This window comes from Parasteatoda tepidariorum, chromosome X1, assembly GCF_043381705.1.
Source record: "Parasteatoda tepidariorum isolate YZ-2023 chromosome X1, CAS_Ptep_4.0, whole genome shotgun sequence".
NCBI lineage: Eukaryota > Metazoa > Arthropoda > Arachnida > Araneae > Theridiidae > Parasteatoda > Parasteatoda tepidariorum.
Window position 1 is genome coordinate 14,943,053 of NC_092214.1, and position 27,898 is coordinate 14,970,950.

The 27,898-nt window shown below is 26.4% G+C and overlaps 1 protein-coding gene and 1 long non-coding RNA gene across 4 annotated transcripts; both read left to right on the forward strand.

Annotated features, from left to right (window-relative positions):
• The first annotated feature begins 171 nt into the window (after positions 1-171).
• Positions 172-27,521, forward strand: LOC107440385 (protein GDAP2 homolog). 3 transcript variants are annotated; one of them, XM_071187939.1, is made up of 11 exons: positions 172-436; positions 1,125-1,302; positions 7,858-8,000; positions 8,191-8,344; positions 9,461-9,549; positions 14,888-15,127; positions 19,732-19,891; positions 23,012-23,165; positions 24,902-25,096; positions 27,089-27,232; positions 27,324-27,521. In XM_071187939.1, the coding sequence occupies exons 2-11, from the start codon at positions 1,130-1,132 to the stop codon at positions 27,369-27,371; spliced, it is 1,500 nt and encodes a 499-aa protein (XP_071044040.1). In that variant the 5' UTR covers positions 172-436; positions 1,125-1,129; the 3' UTR covers positions 27,372-27,521. The 3 variants fall into 3 exon arrangements, with proteins under 3 accessions (XP_071044040.1, XP_015908777.1, XP_071044041.1); XM_016053291.4 differs by having other exon boundaries at positions 248-627; XM_071187940.1 differs by having other exon boundaries at positions 346-915.
• LOC122271926 (uncharacterized) lies at positions 15,895-17,560 on the forward strand. Its single transcript, XR_006226672.2, has 2 exons — positions 15,895-16,017; positions 16,876-17,560. It is a non-coding gene; the product is annotated as an uncharacterized lncRNA (long non-coding RNA).
• Positions 27,522-27,898: the final 377 nt, after the last annotated feature.

A 27,898-nucleotide genomic window follows, 5' to 3' on the forward strand; every position in this document is an offset into this window, starting at 1 on the left:
GCCCAAGTGAGAATTAATCGCTCGTGATTAGGCTTTAAAGCAGTATTCTCACTGCATGCTGCGGACGTACCTCCCCTAATCACCGCCGGGAGAAAGAGAGATCATAATTGGTAAATCTATAGCGGGGATATTTCACCGCTCAGAAAGTGTTGCCAACTAAAGTATTAAATTGAGTTGCACGTGTTATGAGTTCTACCACTTTACAAAATATTTGTAATTTCACCTTAGCGCTATATCTAAATAACCTGAAGTTCTGAGTTTATTCAGTTTCTGTGGATTGCTCATTTTTACGTACGAAAGACTGATGAACGATTTAAAATTATTAGAGGCGTTCTCCAAGAACACAAAATACAAAGACGCCAAAAATTAAACAACAATCATGTGACAGTTTCAGTTTTTAAATCATTTGTCTGCTCTTGTTTACGCTTTTCATGATGTGAGTTTCACATCAAATTCGACGTTTTCCTTTGCAATTTCTTTATTTTAATTTGGTTTGAAACCAGACTTTTTTATCTTAATACATGTTTTATTTCCATTCTTTTCATGGTAGTGTAGTTAGAAAAAATTTATTCGCTAAATCATACAGTTGGTTTTGTAAATTAATTAATTCTTTTCGATTAACACAAGGTATGTTTTTTTTAAAATTCCAAGACATTTTGTTCAATTTATCAAACACGTGCAAAAATTGACATTTTAGTTATTAAAAATCAAAAGGGGCGTTTTCTTTATCTCTACTGAACTTATCTTAAACTATTTATTTTTTTGTCTTTACTGTATTTACTTGACATAGGTTGTGTTGTCGCCCAAAGTGTTTTGAATTATTTACTACTCATTTATCGGTCATTAGTTGCTATTCATATAAACACGTATGGTTTAACATCGATTACCGCATTAAGAGTCGTGACATATTACAAGGTATATGAGAGCATGAATTATTATTAGTTTCAAAATATATATCATGATATTTATCTACTAATAATACGTATTATAATTGAGTACTCACTTAATAAAAATTAACTGATTATTGATAAAAGTTATTGAACTTATTTTAATTTAAATTAGATCATTGTATTTCAGCAAGATTTGTTGTATTTGTTTTTAAAGTTGTGCATATATTTGTATAGTTTAAATGGATCCATTGGGTGTATCATCTGCTATCACAGATGTTTCATCTATCAAGCCTTGGAGTGAAATCAATCCCAGGGATTTACCCGACTCTAGTAATTTTGGGAATCAAGAAAAAGTACACACTGAAAGTCCATTTCCTTTTAATTCAGAAATAAATAGTAAAGTAGCTCTTTGGTAAGTGACTTCTTTAAAAACTAATTACCATAAACAGTTTATTTTTTGATTTATTTGATTCATTTTTCTTTAAAATTTTACTAAACTTTTATTCTTTTTGAATAAATGTTAATTCATTGGAATTCTTTTGGTATAAAATGTATTTTGATTAATTTAAGAATTGTGTAAATCGTTTTTAGATTATATAGATATTTTTTTAAGATAATTTATTTAGTTTGAAAGAGAAAGTCTGCAACAGTCTGTTGACTGGGGAGGGGGGGGGGTAATTGTGTGATTAACATAATGATGGTTCAGTCTAATCAGTTTTGTGCACTGACTGCCTTTTTTCGGAGGGAATACTGAAAATTTTAAAATTTTATATACACTTTTTTTTGTTGAAAATAACCTTGCAGAAGTGTTATACAAATTTTTATTTTGCACTGTTTAAATATTTCCTAATTATGACTAATTCAAAGTGTTCACTTAAACACTGAGTTAAATTAAAATGTTACCAATTTTTTATATGCAAAGGTAAATAAATACTGTGTCAGTTACAAATACTTATTTATTTTTGGTCTAGATTGTTACAGATGAATTCTGTTGTTACATTATTATATTTATGTAATACTCTTGTACATTCTTATATTTATGTAATACTTATGTAATAATTATGTGTTACTCTTGATCAATTAACCAAATGTGGTTTTACATACATATTCTGAAGACAGCATATTGTTTTAATACAAAGCAACATTAATAAGCATGAAATCCTTTAAATGTCATATTTTAGGACATGACAATGAGATGCAGAGTAATTTTATTTAATCAAGAATAACTGAAAATATATGAAAACCAATAGTATTTATCTACATAATTCAAATTATTCTTCTAATTGGCCAAGTAAAGTATATTAACACAACTTTTTAGGGAGTGTTGCCATCCATATAGAACCTCTATTTATGTTTTAAATAAATGGGAATTTCAAATGTGATTACTGTAAAAAAGAAACCTCCAGGAAAGACCATTCTTTTATAACTACCTCCTCTGTTTTCGACCGCTTTTGGGAGGTACGGAATTTTTCCCATAGACTTAATGATGAAGAAAACCTTGAGGAGAGACCATTAGAACCTTTCTCAGTGACCGAGCAAATCTCTGTACCAAATGCGAAAAATGTCAAATAAGGAACCTCGAAAAAGAATTCAAAACAGAAAATATTAACAAAACAAATAAGAAGATTGAAATGTATTCAAAGTATTTGTGTGGGGCTCTTATTTAGAGCACTCATTTTTAAGCTCTGAAAGAGATTTACAACCACATGTTGGAGTTAGAGTGCACTAAAGATGATGCTATCAATTATTTATTTTTAGAGTTTAAAAGTTAATAAATTAGAAAAAAAAGTTATTTTAGAAAAACAAAGCATCTCAAACAAACAAACCTCTTATCTTTTCTAAAACCTAACTAATTTTTATAATATAAAATTAAATGTAAACTTAAACAAAAAACACATAGTTGTTTATTTATTTAAAATAGCTTTATCATTCATAATTGGTAAATATGTTTTTAAACATATATCAATAGAGATCATTTTTATTGATGCTAAATTTTATTCATCGATCCTGTTTCATGACTCCAACACAATTGGCATTTTCATACTAAGAAAATGACAATGACTAAAATTGAAATCTTGTATCTTCGATAACATTTTGAGTCAATGAAGTCCCTAAGAGTGACCGACCTCCAGTTACCACCATTTTACCGTGGAGCAGAGAGTGGTTACTCCTGAGAGGTTTCACTGTAATAAACATTGATCAAAATATTTTCAATATACAATAAAGTTTGATTGGATTATTTTGTTTTTGTAGTAACCTAAACATAAAAAAAGAAATTTCAACTTTTACTTTAATAAAAAAGTAAAAAGAATGTAACGAATCAAACTTTTCATGTGAGTAACTTAAAATAATGAATAATGTTTTTCATAAAACTCTGTATTTCTTTATAATATTATAATGAAACATTAAAAGAATAAATTTGAAATTTAAAAAAAAAAATTCAATTTGAAATAAAGCAATATTTTTAATGCCTTAAAATGTTGGAAAGGATATCACCATGTTACAAATTAAGCTTACAATATGGACTTTTAGATGATCAAACATATAAACATTAAAAAAGCGAAATATTCAAATAATTGATTAAATACTTCATTATTTTCTTAGTTATTGATAGTAAAATGGATTTTTTCAACAACACAGAGAAATAATTTGTATCTTTTAAACTTTGCAGCAAATACACATTGCTTCTCACTATCTATGTACAGTACGCAAAATAAAAAAAAGATAACACCCTGAATAACTTTTTTTCGAGTCAGAGACATATTATAAGACGAATCACTCACACCAAAATAGTTCTGAAAAGTTATGCGTCATTACAACACTCACTCCACTTGTGGCGCTAGTAGATGGTGTAGTCCTAGTTTTCACAGAATTTAATTGAAATTTTGATAATTTTTAATTTTTTTTTTTAAATTAAAACTTTTTACAAGTTTATAATTTAGAATCTATGATACATTTTGACTTTGCGTAAACAACTGTAGCATCTTATTTCTAATTTTAAAAAATCTATTCTAGTTTTAATTTTGTTAAAGAAAATTTTTAAGTATAGTTAAGATTATTTTATTTAAATAACTTTCAATTTTTGCAAAAATTTATTCTAACCAATTGAAGAAAACTATCAATTTCTAAACTTTTAATGACTAAGAATTTTGATTATTTAGCTAATAACTGCTTTTTTAAGTTAAAAATGGAATTATTAAAATTAAAATTGTTATCAGTTCTTTTTATTAAATTTATTTTTTAATTTTATGAGCAAATTATGTTTATATATTTATATCAAGCTAAAAATTTTTTTTATTTATAAGCACATATGAGGTAAATCTTTATTTTTGCATTGATAATTTGTTTAGCATTGATTTGTTTAGTATTGAAAAAAAGTTAATACATAAACTCTAAAATATTTTAGAATTTATTTATTATTTTAAATTAAAACAAAATTTTATTGTAATGAAAATAGTGTTTTCCTATCTTCTTTCTATGTGAATAATGCATCAGGGAAATATTTAGTATCAAATCGTATGAGGATTTAAGTTAGTAAATTATTCACTTTAAATTTTAACAGTAACTTCTATTTCATTATCATGGAGGAATAATGTATAATTTTAAGTTAGCAAAAGTTAGCAAAAAACTAACTTAATTAGAAATTTTCTTTCCATGTTAACACAGTTTTCTAAAAAGTAAAAAAAGCTGGAAAAATTTAACAGGCTAGTTGCATTAAGATACAATGTTTTTTATACAATAGTTTCTCTAAATTTTTTATATAATCATTACTAGAAAGCAGCACCAATAACAAAATCCGTAATTTCAAATACTTATTGATTGCAATTTTAGATTTCAATCAGCTTATGTACTGTAATTCTGTTTGTTAATATGCTTTTATTTATACGTTTATTTATACCTTTTATTTATACGTTAAGGAAGAAAAAAGAATTACTGTTGATTGCGGCTAGATTAGAAAAGCATCGTAACTTATTTGGATGTTAGAAGAAACTTAAATTAGTAATAATAATCAATTATTTATTTTTAATATATTTTTATTTATAATAATTATTTACGCTAATTATTTATTTATAAATATTTATATAATAAATAGTAAGTATAGTTTCAAATCTTGCAAAAGACTTTTTAAGTAAAGAGTTTTTGGTAAGTGGTTTGAAGATTTAATAACAGAGATATTTATTTTGTGATATCCTCAATAAATGGCTAAGCAATGTTACTGCCCCAAATGAGTAATTTAAGATAACCATAGACCAATTCAGGAAAGCAATAGCTTATTTCACTCCATTGTTGAACAACCAAGTTCAGACAATAAAAAAAAATGAAATGACTTTTTGTGATTGCTCGTGGAAGTTTATTAATAGTTAGTGGAAAAATGTTTTGAGGCAATAGATATTTTCGAACTGATTTCTGGCCAAAAAGCAAAGATTCTTTTCTTTTTAATCTCCTTTGGAAAGAAAATTTGAATCGATTTATAAATTATTTATGATTTTCCAAGCTTTTAGAATTTGAACACATGCACTTTTTTTTTATCTGACATTATTTGTTTTTCTTGCTTTAATTTCACTTCATTTATATGAGAATTTCATATGCTAATCAAATTTACATAATTTTTTATAATTATATACAAAATTTTAAGAATAATCCTTTTTGTAGATTTGATCGAGTCTTCTAGGCAAGAAAGTTTTTAAAAATAATGCAGAGGGTATGGTAATTCTAATGCACATTCACAAGGTTTCTTATAATTAATGATATTTTTTTCTGTAATTGAAGAAATTGGGGAATATTAAGAGGCATTTTAAAAACATTGAAATATATATGTTTAAGAATATCATGTTGAAATAATATGTTGTATACTGTAGCATTCATTGTTTAAAAAATCACCTCATTCTGTCAGATATTTAAATAACATAGATTTCTTTGGATGAAGAGGATTTGCTAATAGCATCCTGATGTTTCGATATATTCTGAAACTTATTTTCACAAATTCACCATTCTTGAACATGGTTATTTATTTTGATTTTTGAAGTTCAATGAGAAATATTGTTACAATCATTTGTAAATGCATATCGTTTTAATAATTTATTCAATATATTGAAATTGGAAAAAAATATAAATAAATATCTGAAAATTTGCTATTTCCTTTTATTGGCATTTCACTTAATTGATTTCGTAATAACAAAATTATTAAATAAATAATCATTGATTTATTTAACACAAACCTTTTACAGTCAGAGCTTGACTAAGGGAGGGGCATACGGGGCAGTTGCCCAGATTCCACATCAGAGGGGCCCTCCAAATTGAATAGAAGATTTATTTTAGGAATCCTTCTTTAATAAAATTTTTTCTAAACAAAATATCAGTACAATGTAAAATCCATGAGTTTTATGTTAGCTTCTTCATTAATCTATCATATGAGCACAAAAAATCTATATTTCGTAAATCCATAGCTTTCTTGTGCGAATTGAGCTAAATTTTCGCAATTACGATGGACAAATTTAGCCAATCAAAAGCCTTTTTTTTTACATATTGCGAAATATGAAGTGTTTACAAAAATACAGGCTTCTGATTGGCTTAATGAGCCATCGTAATTGCAAAAGTTTAGCTGAATTCCTCCTTAATGTCAGCAAGGATATAAATTTTTTGCAGCTATATGACAAAGTTAATAATCAGAAAACTACATTCGGCATGATAGACATAGAAATGTCAGAAAATCAATAAAATGGGCAGAACGATATTTTGTCTGACCATTGGAGGGAAGGATACATTTATAGCTATTAATTTATAGGTTCTAGTCAATTTTCTTGTTATATATCTGTAATGAGGTGAAAAAGTTAAATACCTCTATAAAGTCCTTTTTTTCATTACTGAAATAGTGAAGCAGTAAGGAGCCCCTAAGGAAGTTTTTGCCCTGGGCCCCAATTAGGTTAAATTGAGCCATGATTACAGTTTTCAAACTGGTTAAAAAAAATTACTGGTTAAAAAAAAGGTCCTTACTCATGGAAACCTAGGGTTTTGGGAACTGCTGGGGTGGAGTATACTGGGAAAATGTATATCAGGCAAAGGCACTTAACCTAAAATAACATCTGTGTAGTGAATTTCTGGAAAAATTTATATCAGACAATCAAAGTTGTACTTAATAAACACGGATAACAATTTTCTGCAGGCACATCTTTTCAAAGGTAACATTAAAATCTACTAATCAAAATAACTGAGCAATTCCTAAAACTTATAGTTTTCAGCTGAAATCTTTTCTCTCTAACTTTCTTGATCATTACATTACACACTTATCTGTTCACACAAGTACAATTCAAACTCTACATTGACAGTTATTATAGCTGATGTTGCCAAGAATGAAACTCAAAAGAAAGGAGCTGATGCATAACAAATCATAATCAAATAAATTTATCTTAAAATAGCAACAGTTTTAGTTTAAAGTTTTTTCTTCTGTATTTAGATATGAATTCCTAATACAAATAAATGTGTATGTAAATTTTTAAATTACAATTACATTTGTTAAATTAAATCATAAGAAGTTTTAAAATTTTTCTAATTTTACTCAGGAAATATCAGGGAATTTACTTTTTCTAGAGAGTGGCCATTCTGATTTACTGCATGAAAGTTAGAAAAAAATTATATTTGTAAAGCCTGTTGTTTGGTTTGAAAGATTGTGCCTTTTTATGCGAAAAAATTTCAAATAAATTTTTACTTTAATTATTGTGTTTATGTTTTGAATTTGAATCTAGTTTTTTTTTTAATGTTTCTAGTTTTTTCTAGTTTTTTTTTAATTGGAATCTAGTTTTTTTTTAAATCTAGTTTTTTTTATATTGCACATTAAATAAGCTTTTATATGATTGATCTTTTATTTATTCTTTATTAAGATTTTTATTCATGATTTTTATTCTTTTATTTATTCATGTTGATTTATTCACGATAAAGATTATTCATGATTAAGATTGTATTATTTCAGGGTTGGTGACATTTGTTCTTTACGAACTCAAGTGGTTGTTCATTCTACGAATGAATCTTTGACTGACCGCAGTCCATTGAATGACAGGCTGTTAAGGAAAGCAGGGCCTCAATTAAAAGAAGATTTGGCTCTGAATATAAAAGGTGAGTAGTAATTTAAAGTAATATCTGTATAGAGAGTTCAATTATCACATTTTACTTTCTGAATCTCTTAAAAATTATAGAAAAAATAAATTTTGGGATGTAGATAAGAAAGATATAAACTATAATGTTGATAATAAATCATAAATTTCTTATTGTTCTTAATTTTTTGTAATAAAAGTTTTTATTGCAGCTTGTCGCACTGGAGAAGCAAAAATAACTAAGGGCTATAATTTGCCAGCAAGGTTTGTAATACATACTGTTGGGCCAAAGTTTAATGTGAAGTACCAAACAGCTGCAGAAAGTGCTCTTTTTTCTTGTTATTTCAAAGTTTTGACACTTGCAAAGTAAATATTTGTTTATTATCATTTTTTTATAAATTGTAAAATCATATATGCAAAGTATCATTTATTTAAATGAATAACTGTAATCAAAGGATGAAACTATGGGATATATTATCCATCAAAATCTACTAATACCATGTTCTTAGATATTCATGACTTTTATGAATATAATCATTTGTATGCAATTCATAAATGTAAAGCTTGCTATGCAAACTATTACAAGTTACCTACTTTAAAATGTAACCTGTTGAAGTTATATGCTGATGTAATCTTCAAGTACTCTAATTTGTTACAAAATGTTTTGAGCAAACAGTTTTTTCATTTTTTTTTTAATTTTTAAATCAGTTGCAAACTACATTGATTTTTTCAAAAATTTTTTTTTATAAAAGAAAAAGGTTTCAAAAATCATTAGAAAACTATGTGTTTTGCTTTTAAAATGTTTTCCAATTAATAAATGCATAAAAACTGAAATTGTTTGGAAAGTTTACAGCTTTTATTTTTCTTAATTATGATAAGTTGTTTATCATGTATAATAAAAAAACTTTAATCATGTATAATAAAAGCTGTCTGATAAGTGCAAAAATAAGCACTAAAACCATGTTTTAAGAAATTACATTAGCAAAACTTATGATGCCATATAACTTTTAGCTTTTTACATATGCACTTTAAACAAAATACCAATTTTATGTGTTGCTTTTTACTTATGCTCTTATTATAATTTGATATATTGGTTCTGAAAAACAGTTTTATCACTTAAATGTATTGTGTAAAACATTTATTAAAACATTTTGACTCTAATATTTTTTCTTTAGAATAATCTGATTACGAAAATATCTTTCAAATTGGTTCTTGACATTTGAAAAGTGTTGAGAATCCTATCAAAAGTCTTAAGTAGTAGTACTGTCATATTTTGATATAAAAAACTTTAGTTTAGTAAGATATTTATAATTCTTGATACCTCAATAACATATCAACTCTCTGACAATAGGGAATGGAAAAAAAAGAAATAGTGTGCTTTCTTCTCAAACTTACAGTAATCCACATACAAAAGAACTTTATTTAAGGAATATTTTTCTATATTCATTTTGTTAAGTGTAGATTTCAATTTTTATCTTTTAGGGAGCATAATCTGAGGTCTGTTGGTCTTTGTACCATAAATTCCATACGAAGAAATTATCCTCCTCAAGATGGTGCACATATAGCTCTTCGTAAGTTTTTCAAAATTATTTAATGTTGTATAAATTGAATAGAAAAGCATAAGGTTTTATTTCCTAATGGAAGTGTTTTGTAATTTTAAAAAATAATTAAACACTTTAAATTAATGTAAGAATTATATTAAATTGTATTATGAGCTTAATTGTTCCATTGCTCATTTTTGTCTGTGTTTATACTAAAACTTTTTTTAGATAGTGAAACTTCCAGGAAAGACCATCTCTACATAATATCCACCTCTATTTATGACCACTTTTAGGATTCACGGAATTTTTTCCATACACTTTGTGTTGAAGAAATTTGTTAGGAGTGACCATCAAAACCTCTCTCAGTGACTGGGCAAACATTTGTACCAAATGTGTATAAATTCAAATAAGGAAACCAAAATAAAAAATATTGACGAAACAAATAAGTAGATTAAAATGTATTAAAAATATTTGTGTGAGGCTATTATTAAGAAAGGTTTTTTTGATGATATAACCTCATGTTGCAGTCAGAGTGCACTAAAGACAATGTTGTCAATGCTAGAGTTGAAAGTTACATTAGAAAAAAAGTTATTTTAGAACAGGCATCTCAAACAGACTTCTTCTCATCTTTTAAAGCTAACTAATTTCTATGATATAAAATTAAATGCAAACTTCAACAGACAACATAATTGTTTATTTATTTAAAATAGCGTTATCATTCATAATCAGTAGATTTGTTTTTACACTTAATTATATCAGTTGTGATCTTTTTATAGCCACTAAATTTTATTTATCGATCCCTTTTTTGCTTGATGCCAACAGAAATGGCATTTCTGCACCAAGAAAATGACACTGATTAAAATTAAAATAGTTTGTGAAAAACCATGTACCTTAGATAATAATTTGGAAGTCAATAGAGGTAACCTCTAAGAACAAACAACCTCCATCAACGACCATTTCACTGTGGAACAGAGAGGGGTTGCTCCCAAGAAATTTTAATGTATATTCTTAAAAATGCAGGCATTTGTTTTTCTACTTCTAGCCATTAGTTAATACTGTCTATGATGATTCCAAAATGTCCTGACAAAAATTTATATTATTGCAGGTTGTTTGGAATACTTAAGACATTCAAGAGAATACTATCAATTAATTTTTGAAAATGTTTAAACTGACATAATTAAGAAAAAAAATTCCTTGATTTTATGTAAATGTCACAGGATGTGTATTATTTTTAAAGCTTGCTTAAAGGTGCTTATTTTTGATTTACGTTCTTTAAAAGCAACTAAAGGTGCTTTTTTTAATTCAGGATTTGTGAAAAGTGTCTAATTTTCTATTTTTAAAACAGGAATTTTTTCTTTGCAGTGTCGATTATCGTTCTAAATTACGAAAACAGCATGATTTTCACAATTTTCTCTGCAATATTTATCAGAAACTAGTTCTTTTATCATAATTATGTAAAGTTTTTTAAAATATTTTTGAATTTTGTTGATTTTATGTTTATAAATTAAGAACTCTAAGTAATATAAAAAATTATTCTTATTACTGCACTGATCCTAATTATGATTTTTCTGGAAAGTGATTAAAAATATTTTTAAGTGCTTAAAAAGAACTTAAAAGGTGCTTATTTTTTGTTGAAAAATCTAGCTATGCACACTGTATCAATGTTTATCTTTAATAGAAATTTTAGAAGAATGAATGAGTTTTAACTAGAAAACTTTTTGGTTCAAAATGAGTTATCAAATGCAGTATCACATCTTATAGATATTAGAATTGGCATGTATTATAAGTTTAAAATTAATCAGTTAAATTTAGTTTTCTCTAGATTGTATTATCATTAGCCTTATGCAAATTAAACAAAGTAAATCCGTCGTTATGTGATGCTATTTTCTATCACATTTTGGTATTACATGCTCTCATGAATATTTTATTTGTCATCATTCTTTCCTCGTGTTTATTTATATAAGGTTAACTATTTGATATATCTTTCATACATTATATTATGTCACAGCTGTTATCAAAATATGTTTAGTTCAGTATATGAATAAAGAAAAACAATGGAAATGAAGCACAAATAAAGATGCAGAATTAGACCGACTGAAGTTTCAGTTTTACAAACAAAAACCTTCCTTAATATGATGTGTAATCTCAAGTATGATCAAGCAGGCACATTTTTACTGTTGCACAATCTAATGGTTTCATATTATACCTTACAATTATATTCATCAATGAAGTTTAACATTTGACTTTTAATGCATTGGTGCAACATATTTCAAGATTGTGCATAGCTGGAGAAAAAAATTAACAATAAGGGGAAAGAACTAATAACTTCTTAGATAATTCTTAAAAATTATTTGAATCGGGCAAATATGGTGCAAATTCAAAACATCATCCATTGTAAACATTTGATTGATATTTCATCTTCCAAATATTGTTCATTAATTAGTATTTAAGTATTATAGAATATGATTTTCTCCTTTTTATTTTTATAGAGCTAAACATTATTTGAATGCAACATACTACTGATTACATAATAGAAATGAAATTTCTTTTTATCAAATATGCCTTTTAAAAGCATCAAATATGATGTCTTTTGAATAATGTGTTCAATTATGCTATACATTATTTAGTACTTAACCAGAATAGAGCTCAATTCTAAAACTACCGTATATATAATATTTTTTTTAACTGGATATAAATTGATGACAAGTGCAAAAAATAAGTACAGTAGGGAACCGATTATCCGGAACGGTCGGGACCATCGCTATTCCGGATAACTGATTTTTCCGGTTTTCTGAATCGCTACAAAAAGCCGTTTTTTTTATTGTTAAACCAACTAAAAAAAATTTTTTTTGGAAATAAACTTAAAAATAAAAAAATACGATGAAGTAATACACTAATGAGTATTTCCATAATGATGGTAAGGTAAACATCTTTAAAAAAAAGAAAGAAAAATCGTAAAATCTCATGAGGAAAAATTTTTTTTTTTTTAAAATGGCGAGAAAATTTATCGAATTTCGTTCCGGTTGTTTGGTTTTCCGGTTTTCTGATTTCCGGATAACGGGTTCTGTACTGTATATTGGTTAAGAATTCGTGTAATCTTGAACCGTAATTCACTGTAATTACTCTAAAATTTTTTTCAGTTCTAAATTCATGTTTATGCTTAAGAATTTAAAGATTCTAGAATATGGTTTTATCCTTTTATGATTTTTTAAAATTAAATAAGATTTGAACATCATATATGATTGGTAAAATAAAGAAAATGAAGATTCTTAACCCTTTGAAGCACACAAACATAAATTTTCATATTTTTCTTAAAACTAAGCTATTGGTTACAATGCATAGGGTCTAAAATAAGGTAAATTGCATTTAAGAAAAATTCTGATACTACATTGACTCCCATGGGGGGTGGTGGTTTCAGAGGTGTTCCACTGTGCACATAGAACATTTTCATGTAACAAATATTTTTTTAAATTTGTTTCATAACATTATGTATAATTATTTTTTACATTATACAATGATGTATTATTACAATTTATCTGAGGAAATAAAAATTTTTATAAATGCGGAAATAAGTAAATAAAATTTATTATAAATGCGGAAATAAGTAAATAAAATTTATTATACTTCTACTGACAACTAGTAAATATCAAAAGCTAGCATTCTTTGCTATAGTATAATAATATTGTGTCCTTAATTTTTCAGCATTTTATATGATCAATAAATTAAGAAATTAAGGATATTCTGATATTTTTATAAAAATTAATGTGAAGATTAATAAGATAAATATAAAATAAAATGCTACAAAACCTACAAAAATTTTAAAAAAATTACTTGAAATGCTGTGAAGTTGAAAATCAGGAATATTAAAATAATAACGCTGAAATATCTTGGTGCGATTCATAATATTTGTCATAAATAAAGGCAAGAAATAGAAAATATACTTAATATCATTAAAGTGTAATATCACTAATTCACAAAGAACGCAACTTAAAATTTGTTTCAGGTAAGAAATTTGCAATTACCAGTCTTATATTTTCATTATAGAGACTGTTCATTTATAAAACTCATGGCCCACATCTCATAATTATCTATCACTGTAAAATATATGTTTGAGGAATAAAATAAAGCCTAATAAATTGTGAATCACTTCACTAGCTGAGTTAGTAAAGGGGAAAAAAGGGCAAAGACATGTGTTGGAGAGAATGTTATCTCCAACTCTAGGTGCACGGTGGCATCACTCAGAAACCAACAAAAATAAATGTAAAAACTGAAAGCTTTTCTTAAGAATTTTTATAATGGATAAATGTGTATGTCAAGAGGAACTCAAATGACAAATCTGAGTGATAACTTTAAATTATTTTTCGAATTTTATTTGGTAAAAATAAATAAATTTAAACTATTGAAAAAATGCATTGAAAAAGTTTTATTTTTCTCAATGAAAGTTATAATTTAAGTGTATTGCTGCCATCTATTAGTTATGGATTGAATTTCATTATGGAAGCTTTGGTTTCACAGATTGACCTCCTTGCATTTAGAATTTTTTTTTTAAAAAAAGAGTGGTTTTGATGTTGTTGTGAGTTGAAGGGTTGATTAAAAATGTCACACGACAGCATGAAGTTAGCAACTATTGAATAGTGTTCTGTTATGTTGTGCATGACATAGAATTTAACGAGAATATAATGATTTAAATTAATTCTGATAAGTGCCAGAAATAAGTATTATTGAAAAGATCATACAATTTTAAACCATTATTCATTGTACCTGCTTCATAATTAGTCATGTTATATTGTTATGTATAAGTATTTAACAATCTAGGATATGATTTTATCATTTCATGATTTTTGTGAAGTTAAGTATCGCTCAACTGTGAACATTGAAAATTAAAGTATTTGATGTGTTTCATCCTTTATGAGTTGTAAATGGCTGTGCTGAACATACCATGATATTAGCAACTGATTTTAATTTACAACTCATTCATGATGAAAAACAATGCCAATTGATTTTTCAAATGGTGGAGCTGGTAGCACTTTCTGAGCACATTAGCACTTTCTGAGGCAATGCTGCTAGTCAGACAACACTTAATCCAAAGATGTTACAAACCACTAGATATGTATTACTATTTGTATCTAAAAGTTCACCGATTTTTAACTACCACTATTTGAGCAATAAAAAAGACAAAGTATGCCTCCTAAATAAGAATACACTGTCTGAGGTTGCAGTTGGTAATATGTTGCCTGACTGAAATTTGCAACCGAAATTTGCTGATCTGCAAAGGGTTGAAATATATTTAAGACATTTGGGGGTATTGTATACTTGACTATTAGGAGTTTATTTCAGGTGCACTCATATGATTTTTTTTTTATCTCAGGAACAGTGAGAAGATTTCTTGAAAAATATGGTTCCTCTTTTGATTTAATTGTTTTCGCTGTTGAAGATGTTGATGTTGGTATTTATGAACTATTAATGCCTTTATATTACCCACGATCTAAAGAGGAAGAAGAATATGCTTTATATTATCTCCCTAGTGATGTTGGTGGAGAAAATGGGGAAGCTTATATCCCTGAAAGACAAATGAGAATAGTTGATAGACCTTTCAAACCAAATGATGGTAAATATATTTTGTATGCTTATGTTGATATTAATAATAATTGTGTAAAAACACATGCAATCCACAGAGCTCATGAGAAGTGAATAATTTGATGAATAAGAGTTTTTAGAAATTTTTAGAATCAGTAAATTTTTTTAGAAAGCTTAAAAATATTAAAAGTAAATTGAAAAAAAGTAATAAAAAGAAAAATTTTTTCATCAAAAAAAAGGTATCTTTATTATGACTTTGGATATTGTTAATATTTTTTGGAAATACAAAAACTAATTTATTTCCAAACAGCAAGCTAAAGTCGTTTTGAAATGTTTATTTTTTTCTGTTCAAAATAATAGGAGTTATATGAAAATGTTGTTTATAAATAAGAGTCTTGTGGCATTTAAGTGACATTTTGAAAAAAATTAAATTTTCAGAGTTACAGAATATATTCTGGGTTGTTTTCAGAATACTAACCTGTTAACTAGGGAATAAATTTTTGTTCAACTTGTTTCACTATGGAGCTTTTCACAGTTATAAGTATTGTCATCACACCTTAAGTAATCTCCATGAGGAAAAATGTCATGCCCATTGCAGTACGCTTAATCCATAAAAAAGTGGACATATTGATACAAACTTTAAGTTCCTTCAATATATTTGAAATTTTGAATATTAACTTTAAAAATATGTATTATTTTATATTGCAATGAAAAGGAAGAAATTTTTTGTCATTAACTTGCTTATTTTAATTTATAAAGTGACATTATGTCTGTTTGGAAAGACAACCAAAAATCTTTGTTTCATGGTCTCGTATAGCTCAAGTAATTCTGCAAATATCTTAACTCATCTATACAATCTGATAGCCTATTATTGAGAGTGTTTGCCTGAAGAAAAGTGTTAACTTATTTTCATTACAAATGGTAAGCATATTTAATTTTACTCTTAATTATTATTACATGCACCAGAAGTTACATTTATATCTGCACAAAAAAATTTCTTTAAGTGTAAGTTTTGATGCTTTGTATTCAAAAGCAGTTTATGAAGTTACTTTGAATTACAGAAACAAGAAAATTTATTATTTTTAATTAAAGTTATTATGCATGTTTGTATTGAGGCTGTGACATATATTTAAAGTCTCACCCGCAGATTCATTTTAAATTGAATTCAAATAAAATTTAAACAAACTATTCAGAAAATTGATGTAAAAATAATATGCTGGAAATTATGTAAATGACTACAGTAACTATACTCTTTGAAGTAGTTGTGTGAACCCCACTTAATAAATCAAAATTAGCCTCATTTGAGAATGTGGCATTGCATACAATTGTTTATTAATTTAGTTTAGATTGATAAGTTGTAGCTTCTTAAGGAAAATCTTTGTAAATGATATATGATTAAGAAAATAAATTGAAGCGTAAGAATTATCTTAAGTAATTTTTTTTAATTATACAAGTATAATTGTTATTTTATAGGATTTTTAATTTTTATTTTTTTTAAATAAATATAATATTTGAAGCAGATTTTTTGTTTATTTTTACTTAAATAGAAAGAAGGAATAAGAAGAAAAAAAAGAATTATTGAAACTGTTATTTAAGTGCTTATAAAGTTAGCATAAAATGTATATACTGAGTTTGAAACTAGATAAAATTTATAAATAAACTTCTTTTAAGATTAAAAATTTTAAATCATTTTATAAAAATATTTAAAATTTGTTAAATATGTAATTTTAGACTTTTGGTGTTATATTTATTCATTTTATACATGAATTTCTTTTTCAGAAGGAGTCATGAAATGGTCATGAAATTCTCGTAAAAAGATTAAGGAAACCCCTTAAATATGCAGACTATCTGGAAAAGATGTTTTGACACATGTTTCTGAATCTTGGACAATAACAAAACTGGAGGAAAATTGTATCACAATATTTGAGAGAAAGATTTCGGGTAGTATACTTGGTGGTGTAAATGAAAACAATAACTGGAGAAGGAGATTTAACTTTGAACTGTACAAGATTTATAAGCAACCCGATATTATTAAAGACATAAAAATAAATATAATGGATTAGATGGCCCGTGTGATTCAAATGAGTTATGACAATACAATGAGAAAGATAATGCTTTTTAGTCCCACTGGAACAAGAAAGCATCAAAGGCCGCGCTTGAGATGGGCTGACTCTGTGGAGTCTGTTTTTCTTGCAATTAATGAAAAGAATTGGAGATAAATCGGAAGATGTTATGGAGAAATCTTCAGAGGAAGGCATTGCGCTGTCTGGACAACTATGATGATGATCTAGAAAAGAGAAGGGAAGAGACAAAAGCAAGGAGGAAAAAAATTTAAACAAAAAAACAGCCAAGAAGGAAAAACAATTAAATTGGCAAAAGAAGAATAGGAAACAAAGAAAAATAATATTATTACCTACTGTCTCATTTATTAATATATTCGTTAAAAAAATTCGCTTTTTATCTATTTGTGTGTGTCATTATTTTGTTAATCATACAAGTCATATCCTCAACAGGATATCACACTTCCAACAAAAACTTTGAATATTTCCTACACAAGCAAGAAATGAGAAAGTAAATTAATTTTTTTCATAGAATAATTATTTAAACGTTATTGTCTGACATAAAAGGAGCATAGTTCACACAGTTGTTATAATTCACAGAATTTTGAGTTTTAGTTCTGAAAGATGCTTTCAATTATATGCAAACCACGGTTAAAGTTTATACAAAATAATAGTTGGATTTCGAAAAAAAATTGTGGTTGAAATTAAAGAACTACTTGTCACAAACTGTCACAATTTCATAAGCACTTCCCCCTTCTAAGCATGACATAATTTATGGATGAATCCTAGAAGATGAATTGCAATTGCAAATTATAATTACCAAGAATAACTTAATTACAGCATCATCTAATATTATTTTCTCAAACCTTTCAAAACAATTTTCATGAAAATTTATCCTTTCTGAAAGACTTGGTAATACCACCTTGTTGTCTAATTTCAAAAGTCATAATTGCCAAAAATCCATAATTTAGTAAAAATTTTAATAGAAAAACTAATAATTTAAATAAATAAAAAACATATTAAAACATATATTAAAAAAATACGTTTGCGCTGACTTTCAACATGTTTTCAAATGAATGTTTGATAACTTGAAATTTTATTTAAATTTTTTTTTTTTACTTCAAATTGCTTTTAAGATAAATTTCTTTTAAAGAAATAGTAAATTCTGATGATAAAATTTATTAAAAGCTGTGCTTAGATTGGGCAATTTAATAATTAGCTACATTTTCAAATTGTTAAGGATGTGTTTTTGAGGAAAATTGTGAGAAAAAGGGGCGTTGCTATCAAGTTAAAACTTCTGAAATATGTTAAGTATCTATCTGGAAACAGTACTTAGGATTAGTTTGAGGTAAAAATTTCTAAATTATAATAATTACATTGTAACTGTATTCATAAAAATCATTATAATCTTTCAATTCAAAAACTCATTTATATTTCTTTCCTTTGATATTAAAAAAAAAGTACCAGTAAAACAACAGGAAAAATTAATTCAATGATGTAGCTGTATATTTACTAATATTGTAAATAACTTTGCATTATTCGGATTAGTTTGCATGATGTGAGTATTAATGAAGAAATATTTATCATACTAGTTTCAAATTTCTACGTGATTGTGTTTCTCATTAAACATGTTTTATTTTTATTCTTTTTTATAAGCACCTTAAAATATTGGATTTAGCAGATAAACAATGTGACTGATATGATATGGTATCTTAGTACCAAAACTTAAAATTATTATGACTATTTTTTGGTAATTCGGGGCAGTTTTAAAATCTGCCAAATGCATAGATTTAACTTAAATTTTTTATTACTCAAAGTTTGACAAACTAATTTTTGTCGTCCAAATATCAGATAATTCTCTAAGATAATTTTTTAAAAGAAAAGTAATTAAAATTGAAAAAATTTTGGTTATTATAAAATACTTTCGTGCCAAGATTCTATGAACAATTAATCTCTCCGGAAATTTCTTAAAATTTTTCTATTACCTTTACAATTTCTCATATAAATGAAATTTGTTATTTCAAAATTTAATCTAAAATTTAAAAAAAAAGTTATTTGTTCAATATCTAATAGCTATTTGTTGTAGAAAAGTAATTCTGTTGTAGTATTTAGAGTTGTTGAATATTTTTGAAAATTTTTCGTCAAGAAAGGGTTGCAAAATAGCAAAAAATGAATCTAAACTTAATTGAAAAAGTTTGGTTTTAACTTTATGTACGTTTTTCTTTTATTGTATGAAATGCTGAATTAAAAAAACTATTGTTGTTTTTCTTTTTTGTGTTCACTAATTTTTTTTTAAAATGTGCCTTCCTTAACAAAAATGGCTACTATTGATTGGTTTTAATGAAATTTTTCCTTTTCCAAAAGCAGAAAATACTAAAAAAAAGTTAATAAAATACTTTAATTTTACATTAATATGATATTTTTCTTTTTTTGATTCTGTACCTAACTTTGCATCTGATATGATTAAGTTTTTTACTTTCTGTTTGTATTTTCAAAACTATCTTTGCTTATTTTATAATAAAGTTTCTTTGTAATGAATACTGCATAAAATTCTGATAATGGCAATAAATTTTAGAAGTTGAAGAAAGTGTTGATTTAGCAGCAGAGTTGCAATCCTCTGTGTGTATTGGCAAAACAGCCTTTGCAAAAATGCATGGTGATTTGGATAGGCATCGCTCAGTAACTAATAAGAATTCTGCTGATTCATGGACATCTGAAGTCCAAAGAAAAACTAAGTATGGGTAATTTATATTTTTATGGCATTTATTTTCAGGATGATTATATTATCAAAAGTTTTTCCTAAACATTAAAAAGATTTAAATTGAATTTTTACGTTTTAATTTTATTTAAATTAATGATTCATCATGTAAGCACACTGGCAATCAATTTATAACTAGTTTCAAAAATTGGATATTATGTAATAAGTTGCTTCAAAAATATAGAAGCGCTTAGTTTCAATGATAATATTAATATTATATAACTAATATTATAGCTAACTAATACCTTTTAGATTATTTGTCTATCTTATTATTAATTATCAAGAATAGTGCAAAAATCCTAGAAATGAATCTTGTAGAACAAAGAAATAAAAAAAAAATGTACTTAAAATTAAAATATAAGATTAAAAGAAAGATAAGAAAATGTACATAAAATTTATCAATTTCAGTATCCAATAAACTTTATACTTTCTTTATTGTCATTCAGTTCCTATTTCGCATTAGGTTTTTCCAAAACCTAATAATGGAACTGTCCATAAATCACCAATTTCATGTTTATTATCATTTACATTATTACATTTCTGTCCCTGTGCTATTTCGCCTGTATAATTTCCTATAAATTTAAATTTGAAGAATCTGTGAGCCAATCCATTATATGTATACCATTGTTGATAAACCATTTATAAGTTTTATTTGCTCTATGACTAGTGGTTTCCTGCTGGATATGAGCATGAAAATTTCTAACTTATAAAAAAGTTGTAATTAATGTTGAGTTGATATTTTATAGAAGTTACATGTTCTGTTTAAATGGGTTTTACTACTTGAATTGAAGCATGCCCAAATGATGATATCTCCTTATTAATGCTTACAGTAAATTATGAATGTCATGCATACAATTTTGAGTAATCGAGACTACCCACACTAAATTTTTTTATCACTTTGTTCTATTGTCATCTTTATTATAAGTACCAGTAATATTGTGCCCAATGAAGTCTCCTAACAGTGCAAAATTACTGAAAAATTGCATGACCTTTCATTTTTACTATGTGGAATGTAAGGATATTTCTTTAAGATGCATTATTATATTGGATAAATTAATTTCTGGTAAACATGTTATTTGTCTCATATTTCTTTATGAAAACTCATTCTTTTCTCTGAAAAGTTAGTACGTTTCTTCAAAAAGTTAAAAGATATTGTTTCACCATATATAATTTAACACAACTTGATGAGTAGGTTTGATGAAATTTATATATTTTAAGTCTAGTTCCTATTTCTAATTAATATATCTACTATATCCCCAAATAAGTATCGTCAACTCAAGTATGACAACTGGAGTTGTCAACAAATGTCCCCTTACAAATTTTAACAAGCTAATAGTCCCCTTTCACTAATGCTTTTGCGAGCTGGCATTTTTTATTTAATCAACTGTGTCAAGGTAAAATAGAAACAAAGTAAGAGAGATGGAGGTAGGAAGAGGTCTGCTAAATGAATAGTAGAAATAAGAAAAAGTGCTTTGTTTTTTGAGGATTATTCAAGAGGATGAGGGTGCTTAGTTTTGTTCTATTCTTTAAAGAAGCAAAAATGGTTAATGACATAAGAGACAGATGTGAGAAAAAGAGGAAGGGCAAATAAATAGCGAAAAGAAGCGAGGGAGCTTTGCTTTTGTCAAATCTTTCGAAGTATAATGCAATATATAATATAAATTATAGTATGATTAATAATATAAAGTATAATTAATACTATAAAAATAAATAAAAAGTTTTTAATCAGATAAATAGAAATATAAACTTGTTGATATATAGCAAATCTATTAGTCATCAACTGTCTAATTAGTGCTAGTGAATATAATTTCCATAAGATTTTGATAATGTGATGAGTGTTTTGACATTTTTGATAATGATTCAGATTTTTTTTTATGGTTTTGAAGTATATATAAATTTGTAATAATTATGTTCAATTTCATCATATTTATATTTTTTAAAATTAATTAAATTTGTTTATTGTTAATTTCCTTCCGATTGTGCGATCATTTTCCATAAAAAAAAGGTAGCAAAACATATGTGATAATTAAAAAAGTTGTTGAAAGTAAGACAAAGTTAGAAAACCTTATTTTTTAATTTTATTTTTGAAATTTAATTAATCTATTTGTGTTATACATTATTTATATTTCTCATTACCGTTATTAATATTTTCAACATACATCAAATCAAATATGCTGATTTTATAATTTCACCAATTGTACTATGTATGTGTTCAACCCCCACAAAGAGAAGTTTTTCATCGAAATTTGGGGAGGAGTATAATTAGTATTTTATGGTACATCTGGTTTTTCCAGATAAGTTAATTAATTTTACAACCTATTTTTAATTAAAAATTAATGGAAATAATAATATAAAAATAAAAAGTTTTTAATCAGATAAATCGAAATTTAAGCTTGATATATATCAAATCTATTAGTCATCAACTGTCTAATAAGTGTTAGTGAATATAATTTCCAGGTCTTTGAATTGTACTGCATTTTTAAAAGTGTTGTTGTTTACTCCTGATAGGTATATAGGTTAAGTATTTTATGAATAATTTCCATTGATTTAGTTTTATTTCCATTTCTTGTTAGGTCTAATTTTTTTTTTATCCTCTGCTTCTAATAACTTAAATGTATCTGCAAGCTCTTGATATACTGACAAAACCACTGTCACCAGCGAATGCTAAGGTCTAAGTTTCTTATTAATGTTTTTCTGATGTCTTTCTAGAAATAGTTCCTTTATAGAAAAACCATTAATTACATAAGATCAAAAATTCTAGGGAAACACAAAAGGTTTTGCAAATGTTCGTTTTAAGTTAAGATTAATCATTACTTATGATTATTCTAAATCATTACTTATTACTTTTTTTATTCAGATTTTACAATTTCCAATAAAAGTTTAAAAAAATAAGTTCCTGTAATTCACTGTGTAAATTACTCTAGATTGGTTCACTAATTTAGATTGATTATGATCAAATTTCGATTTTATCTGTAAGTGTTTATTAAGTTAAAATGCTTTTTTTATGCTCAGTTAATACTTATTTCAGAAACGGAGTTCTGTAGTTAAAATTTTTTTTTAAACAGAAATATATATTGTACATTCTTCTTCTATCTAGATATGAGAGATTACTGCGTAAAGCTAGAAATGAAGATCTTCGGTCAATAGCAAATTTAGGTTGTTTATATCACAGTGGAGAAGACAGATTTGGTAGACCAGTCGTTGTATTTATTGGTAACAGATTTAAAGTTAATCAAGTTGATTTGAATAAAGTAAGTATGCAGTAAAATTTTTAAAATTATTTTGGAAACTTTTTTTGAGTAACCTATTTTCTGTTATTTAATCTGTTTGTTTTGTCATTCTATTTTCTGTCATAATCTCCAAAATAGATCTAATTTTTGTTGATGGCGGATAAAACAAGACAAAACCTGATTTACCCAAAATTTAGTCATTATCAGATATTTTGTAGGCGATGGGATTTCATTTCAGACCGCACTTTGCAAATTTCGTTGTAAAATGCAAGTTTTCCGATTTAAGTCTTTCTTCCATCGAAGCCGTGATAATTTGAAGCAAGTTGAACAATTTGCCAAAGTGTCGATTTAGCTAAAATTCTGACAATGTAGAATATTTTGTCTGTGTTGAGATTTTGATTTGATTTTGACTGGTTTCCACTTTGTCAGAATTTCGTCGAAGACCCGACTCAGCAAATCTTGGAATGTAAGTTTTACCGATTCATGTCTTTCTTCCAAGAGTTACTCAGCTTGATAATTTTGATATAAGAAAACCAACAAACTGGAGTCTAGACTTGGCTGAAATCCTGACATTGTCAGATATTTTGTTGTCAGCTGGATTTAGATAGATTTCAACATTATCAAGATTACTTCCATATTGAATTTTGTCCCATACTCTGCAAATTTTGTTGTGAAATGAAAGTTTTAGATTCAGGTCTTTCTTAAAAGTGCTAACCAGCTGTGATAATTTGAAGTTATATGACAACCAAGCTAAAATCCCTTCATTGTCCAATTGTCTAACATTTTGTTTGTGTTGAAAATTTAATTTAGATGGATTTCAACTTAGTCAGAGTTTGCGTTCAAGATGACTTTGCAAATCTGTAGGTGCAAGATCTGTTTTTCGATTCCTGTCTTATTTATTAAAAGATTAATTTTTTTAAGCTAGCAAATATTATGTATAAGATTTCTAATTGACAATGGCAATTTTCATTGACAGTAACAAGTTTCTCCTTTTTCTTTTTAGTTATGTGATGCACACTTTTAATTTTTCATTATAAATATTATTCGTTGCTTTTACTTATAGAAATATATATTGATGTTGTTGTATTAAGCTTGATAAGTTAGCAGAGCATTTTTCATTTTTAAAACAAAACCAGATTAAATTTGCATAGTAAAAACTGCTAAAACTTTCATTTTTTATCCCTTGCATGAGAATTTCTTCTTTCATAATTTAAATGGCAAAATTACTAGCAATATTTTCAATATTTTCTTATTTTTTGAAAATGAAAGCATAATTTATCTTATTTTGTATCAATTTTTGATAGAAGACTGTATGTGTTGATTATAGATGAAAATATGCTCTTAATTAAAACATCTTAGCTTATTGGGAGATTATTTAGCATTTAGTTTAGATAACTGATATGAAAATTTTGGTTTTAATTTTTTGTTAAATTGCTAAATAAATTACTAATTTTGCATTTTTATTTTGTCTAATCATGAAATATTTACTTTTCAAGCAAATCGTAAAAAGGGGGATTAATATTATTTTAAATTGGGACCCACTCTAGGTGAAAATGTCCCAGAAATTTAGAAACCCTAGGTCCCAAAGATCTATGCTTTCCAAAGTCTTGCAGAATCATTGGTAGTTTATGTTAGGGTGGGATGTTACACTGGAAATTTTTTATTTTGTTTTTAAATATTTATTTTAACTTTATGTTTAATAGTTTATATGCCTATGTCAAAAAGTAAAATACTATTTTTATTATGTCTTTTGATAGGCTGTCATGTATTTAGTTCTAACTTTGGACTCCTTAGTGCAGAAAGACTATGTTGTTGTTTATTTTCACACACTTACATCTAATGAAAACAATCCTTCATTGACATTCCTTAAAGATGTATATAGTGTTCTTGAATACAAGTATAAAAAGAATTTGAGAAGATTTTACATAATTCACCCAACATTTTGGAGTAGAGTAAGTATATGAAATATTTTGTATTTATCCCTTACAAAAAAATTAGGTATTTTTTAGGTAGAAAAGAGGTATTTTTATAAGGTGTTTTAGAGGTTAAAATAAGGTATATTTGCTGAGGTTGAAATTAGGCATAGTTTAACTTCATATCTACCTGAGGTGTTTTATTTTATACATTATGTGTTTAATGAGGTGTTTTATTTTATACATATATTATACATTAAGTTAGTAATTTAACACCTTAAGATATAATTTTTCAACCTAAAGTTGATAAATAATAACTTAATAGGTGTAAAAGTAAAACACCTCAGGTTGAAATAAGGTTTTTGTGTGCTCACATTACAACCTGTCAAACACCATAGGTAATAACGTCATTAATATAATTAACCTCAATGAAGTATAAAATAAAAAACTTTAGGGTTGGCAAATAATACTTTAAGGTGTGAAATAAAATACCTAAGGAAAATAATTCTCAACTTCCGATAGGGGTAAAAATCAAGCAACTGAGGTTGAAAGGAGGTTATGTCAGGTAGAAATGAGGCTATTACAACCTATTCACATACCTTAGATATTTAACAATTTCTATGAAGCACTTTCGATTGGTAAATAAATAACTTAAGATATAAGATAAAATATACCTAAAATCAATAATTAAAAACTTCTGATAGGTGTATGAGTAAAACACCTTGGTTAAAAATGAGGTTACGGTGTGCACCCTTGTCAAATATCTAGATAATTAACAACCAATACTACCTATGTCTAATACCTAGATAATTAACAATAGTTGATAATTAACCTCTATCTGGTATAAAATTAAGCACCACATAGAATATCCAAAGTGTTTAATTTTATATTTCTAAGAAGTTGATTATCTACTTTATATGTTTGGACGACCAAGGTTATAGTGCCTGCATATCACAATCTCCCATCCACCTGTAGTGCATCTTTCTTATAACATGACCTAAAATTATCTCCAAATAGTTATTTAATAATGTTTGCGACTTAGATCACCAGATTATGTTGGTATGAAAAAAAGCATATAAGTTTCCATTGAGAAAATTTGAGCTTTAAACAAAACCAAAAAAAATTAATTTTTTTAATTATATTTTAATCTTAAATACAAATAGCTGACAACCTTGAAACCAATAAAATTGTCCACTTCTGCTTAAAAGAATAACAAGGTAATTGAATTATCTAATGCTATAAATTGTTTTAAATAAATTAGTATGATGGTTCAGAAAATCTATTGTTACAAACAAGGAATTAATATCTATTTTGATTTAATTGAAATCATAGTGATTAAAATTGAAAAAAAAACCCTGTATTTTATGTAAATAAGTACAGTTCATGTACTTATTTACCTAACTAACATTCTGCACTTTACATTTATACAAGAGGATGGAAATCTACTTGTCTAATTTTATCAGTTTTCAGAGACATGGTATTTCATATCAAATAATCCATAAATAAGTCAGCAAAGGAATTACTCTGTATTCAATTCATAGTATGGATAATTTTCTTTAAGTGTGATAGATGTTACGAAAACAGTCACACTTACATCAAATTTATGTTTCAACAAAATTTTTTTTTCTAAAAATGTGGAGTCTTTGGCTTTTATGATCTAATAGCTTTTTAGATGAAAATTACTGCCAGTTAAGAGATTGTTTTCCCTAGGACAAGGGTATTTAAGAGTTTATTAATAGAAGACTGCCAGGTATTTTGAAAATTGTGTCTGCTTGGAAGAATGTCTGTATGGTGAGGTTTGATTGTATACATACAGTTGCCAATCCTACTTTTTCCTGCTATCTTGTTTTAATCAAATATTTTCTTAGTTTTTGTACATTTTAGTACCTAATAGTTAGCGCGAAATTTATATTAATTGTTGAATCTACTTGATTTTTTGCTTTTCAAGTTGACAGCCATATGTTTATATTAAAGCTTTATATCTGTGTAATAATACAAGCAATTTAATGTTTCTGTTTATTTTTTTTTCAGTTGATGTGCTGGTGGTTTACAACATTTACGGCTTCATCAATTAAAGACAAAGTTCAATTATTAGGGGGAATTGAATATCTTTATTATCTTATTCCACCTGATCAACTAGACATTCCATCTTTCATACTTGATTATGACTACAAAGTAAGTTTGGTAGAATTTCTTTTTTATCTTACAAATGAAATAAATAAAACCAGTATTGTTTACTGTAATTTTCCTATTTGTTTTTTTGCAGGTGAATGGGGTTAGGTATTGTCAACCTTCTCAATCCCCAACAGCCTGAAAACAATGTGCCAGTTATTTTTAATTCTGTGAGATTAAATATATATATATTTGTATAACCATTATTTTTCTTAAATTGAAATTGTTACCAAACTATTTTTATAGAATTAGTATGTAAATAAATTGTTGAAATATATTTATTACTAACTTATGGTTTTCAGCATAATATTTGACATTTTATACTTTTTCATTAACAAACTAATTCAATTACTCTGAAGAAATTTTATCAGATGGCCAGTAATTAACCTTTTACTGTGCAGTGTAGCCAGTCTGGCAACACATCTAATTCAACAAATATTACAAATCACTAGAAATGTGACTTTCTTTCCCCAAAGCTTTTTGGCCCGTAACTTTTTATTCTGTAATTCAATATAAGGTGTTAAAAAAAACCATGGTGGTTATAGTAAAGTCCATAAACCTTATTTTTTATCGGCAATAAAACTTCTAACACAATCCAAAATCTCCAAAGTTAGAATTAGTTTGTTTTAAGGGAACTATTTTCTTTGTAACATTTAAAAAAAATTAAGA

What these genes read in the sequence shown, in the direction of transcription:
- LOC107440385 (XM_071187939.1), top strand. Translation starts at nt 1,130, where the DNA reads ATGGATCCATTGGGTGTATCATCTGCTATCACAGATGTTTCATCTATC. An exon ending in TTTGGCTCTGAATATAAAAG is followed by an intron (nt 8,001 to 8,190) that starts GTGAGTAGTAAT and finishes TTTTTATTGCAG; the next exon opens with CTTGTCGCACTGGAGAAGCA. An exon ending in ATCAAGTTGATTTGAATAAA is followed by an intron (nt 23,166 to 24,901) that starts GTAAGTATGCAG and finishes GTCTTTTGATAG; the next exon opens with GCTGTCATGTATTTAGTTCT.